The following is a 3,613-nucleotide window of genomic DNA, read 5'->3' as shown; positions in this document are numbered from 1 at the left end:
GTTTAATATAATATATTTAAAATTATAGGCCGAAAAACCCGGGTCTAGTTTGGGATCGGTTATTCTGTTTACCAAAAAAATTATTGATTCGTGACTTGGTCTACCCTGACTGGAACCAAATCCGACTCCGTGACAGCACTAGTTAATTTTCATATATGAAGTATCAATTCTTTAATTTACTCATTTCTGACTTGTTGCAGAGTCAGAAACTAGACCCTAATATACTTTTTTTGTGCCAAGTAACGTGGTAATTTTATAAGCATAGAAGGAATGTTCAGAGGAGATTCTTCAATTTTATATAGAGTAGACATATTAACAGAGAAGATGCCTGAAAATATTATAATGACATGTTTGTATATGTGAACGGATATTGAGGTCCAATTCTAGTAGGGGTTGTAGAGGAGCATTTTGGCCATTTAATTTCAAAGAAGGAAACATGATTGATGATGGTTTTAGAAGGACGCTTCTAAAGGTGTTTGTTTCGACTTTCAACCATATTTACGTCACTTTGTTTCCTATTCACCCTCCTTTATTCACGCCACTTTCACTCCTCCAATCAGACCCTTTTCTTCTCTTTCCTTTTACTGTAACAAAACATAAATCAGACTTTCTTCTTTCATCTCCTTCTCTGTTTTCATTGCCACCACAATTCTTCAATTCTCTCCATATCTGTCTCCCTTCTTCACCTGTAGAGCAGAGATGTCTGAATTGTGTTTCTCAAGCTCCACCAACACCAATTTCTATAGCCTTCTCCTCTCTGACTTCATCTTCTTTTGTTCTTTCATACTCTCTCACCCACTCTACTTCTCTTACTTCATCTTCTTTTTCCCATATCTGCTCAAACTTTTCTCATTCCTTTCTCCTCTCTTCATAACCACATTTCTCCTCCTCCTGGCTTTCCTGACCATCTCTCCAGGGTTCACTGACCAGGGTTCTACTCTAGAGGCCTCTGGTTCTAAAGTGGGGCTCCTCATCAGTTCATATCACAAAGTTCTAGATACATTGCGGTCAAGGCTTGACAACAACGGCGATGAATTCCACCTCTTCGAGGAGCTTGAAGCATTCATAGTAGTGCTTGATACAACATTTTTCAAGGTAGGAGAGTATCCAATTGAAAATTCAGAAACCAAGATTGAAGAGACCTGCTCACAAGCCCATGAGACTCAGGTAATCAACCCTTCAGGCCATCAAGCTTTTGGTTCTAGTCTCTCTGAAGTGCTAAATTACAATGTAGAAGAAAAGCCACTGAAAGTTATTTGGGAGAAGTCCAAAGGAAATAGCTTGAAAGTGGAAGGCCTCTTGCAAGAAACTGTTGTAGAAGATAAGCGAGCCGAACCGCCGGATACAGTGCTCAACAAGGTGAAAGAAAGCCAAAACAATTCGCCCATTGGTACTGGACCAGAGGCACAGAGTTGCAAGGCAAGTGAAAACCCAGTTAAAGTTATCAATTCAGACAATGGTGGAGAGTATCATTCCAAAGAGCTTAGTAGCCCCCTGGTTCCAAACCTTGGAAGCTTTGGGTCAATGCGGAAAGAGAAGGAATGGAGTAGGACATTAGCGTGTAAGCTTTATGAGGAAAGGCAGAACGTTGATGAAGAAGAAGGGATGGATTTACTATGGGAGGCTTATGAAGCGGATTCAGGAAAGGCACAGGTGAAAAACAAGGACAAGAAGGAAAAGAAGGAAAATAAGGAAAAGAAATGTGGAGTGGTGTATGATGAGGATGAAGAAGATGAAGAAGACATGGAAGAACAACTGTGTTGTCTGCAAGCTTTGAGGTTCTCAACAGGGAAGATGAATTTGGGAATGGGAAGGACTAATTTTGTGAGGATTTCCAAGGCCTTGAAAGGGATTGGATGGCTTCACCATGTGAGTAGACATGGTAAGAAGGGTTAATACACTATAACTGAACTAAATTTTCTTCTTTTCTTCTTTTTCTTTTCAGTTGCTTGAGTGATGTTAATTGAGCATAACAAATATGTGTATTTTTTAAAGGAATTACAGGTAAATACTTTGTTTCATATTCACCACAAGCCTTATATTTCTCTCCTAATCTTCTTTTGGATTTAGTTGATTACAATTTCTTATCTAACTCTTTTTTTTTCTAATTTCATTCTACATTCTTAATTCCAATATGGAACATGTTATCAAAATTTTGTTGTGAAAAAACAACTGGGGTTTGATGGTGGTTGCTGGTTGAAACCTTTAGGCTATGTTTGATTTGAAGGAAAAGGTAGGGAAAGGAAGGAAAAGTTAAGAAACCTATACAAGATTTGTAAAGGTTTCCCTACATTTTCCTTCAAACCGAACATAGCGTTAAGGTGAAGCAAATCATCCAATAGGACTAATGGGAAGTGGGATTGGACTGGCTTTTGTGTTTCATGTTTCAAAATTAGGCTTTGCCATCTGAGCTGAATTATGACCATAGTTATCTTGGTACAAAATTATGAAACACAAGCGTGGGTTCTCCATGTGTTTCTTCTGAATGTTTTAATGGCCTGACCTCCAGTGATCGTTGCTTTTATGTCCCCTTTGCTTATCTTTTGGAAAGTTCTATCATGATTATTATTATAATTTTAGCCCTTTACATTATACACAGAAACAAAACCTGTAAAATAACAGCTTTTATTAAAAAGAAGAATAAATTGTTCAGTTGACAGTCTGATCCGTGTGAATCATTCCTATTTTCCCAAATGTGGATCCGAGGTCAAAATTTTCTAATAGGCTGGCAGTTTGATTTAACAAGGTCCTAGTTTCCAGTTTGTTGATAGTTCAGAAACGATTCAATTTGGTATGTAGTTTATCCAATTGGATTGATTTTTGTTGTCAAACATTTTACACTAATATAGTCTACAGGTAATATTTAAGTCCCAAATCCCAATAGTACAAGGACTTAGAGCTGTTAATTGGCTGGGTTTGGTTTGGGTCAGGGTAGACCCACCGCCAAACTCATAAAAGAACACCCAGACCCAGATCCGATAGGGTCTGTACTGTAGGCAATATGCCCAACTATCATTAATCGGGTTTATTGGGTCAGACATGACAAAACCCATTTATAGCTGGAACTCGGATTATTTGTCCCCACACCCAATTGCGCGGCTGTAGTGTTGTGTGGGTACGTGTGTGGGGAGTGGATCTGCCATTTTTCTTGCTCTCTTATCAAAAAGAATTTTATCATGTATAAAGTTTTTGATACAAAATGACAAAAAATGACAAATTAAGGCATCTTATGTTAAACTATTACAGGTAAACCACATTGAGAGATACACTTGTTATGTGCTAATTCATATAATGGTGATCGGTTTGGGTCTGTCTAGACACTAGATCAGGACGGAAAAAGTAAGTCAGTCCCAACCCTATAGGGGATTCATAATGCAGACTCAGAGACCTTTTGGTTCGGGTCTGTCAGACCCATTGACAGCCGTACAAGGACCATATAATGCATGTCTCCTCTAACGATAACAACAAACTCTGATGAACAAAGCTGGTACCATGATCCATGACCACTACAAACTCTGATGAATAAATCTGTTCAGCATCCATTTCCTTGGTTTTACCAGAATCTGTCCGGAGGATATTGGGTCTTTGCTTCAACGGGAAAAAACAAATTGGA

At 38.4% G+C, this 3,613-nt stretch overlaps 1 protein-coding gene across 1 annotated transcript; it reads left to right on the top strand.

The window, feature by feature from the left end:
* Positions 1-699: 699 nt before the first annotated feature.
* LOC148874645 (acidic leucine-rich nuclear phosphoprotein 32 family B protein) lies at positions 700-1,896 on the top strand. Its single transcript, XM_088962496.1, has one exon. The coding sequence runs from the start codon at positions 700-702 to the stop codon at positions 1,894-1,896; it is 1,197 nt and encodes a 398-aa protein (XP_088818622.1).
* The last annotated feature ends 1,717 nt before the right edge of the window (positions 1,897-3,613 follow it).

Source organism: Nelumbo lutea, chromosome 1 (genome assembly GCF_056320005.1).
Source record: "Nelumbo lutea isolate HS-2025 chromosome 1, American lotus-T2T, whole genome shotgun sequence".
In the NCBI taxonomy this organism is placed as follows: domain Eukaryota; kingdom Viridiplantae; phylum Streptophyta; class Magnoliopsida; order Proteales; family Nelumbonaceae; genus Nelumbo; species Nelumbo lutea.
This window is presented reverse-complemented; position numbering and strand designations above follow the sequence as displayed.

What these genes read in the sequence shown, in the direction of transcription:
- LOC148874645 (XM_088962496.1), top strand. Translation starts at nt 700, where the DNA reads ATGTCTGAATTGTGTTTCTCAAGCTCCACCAACACCAATTTCTATAGC.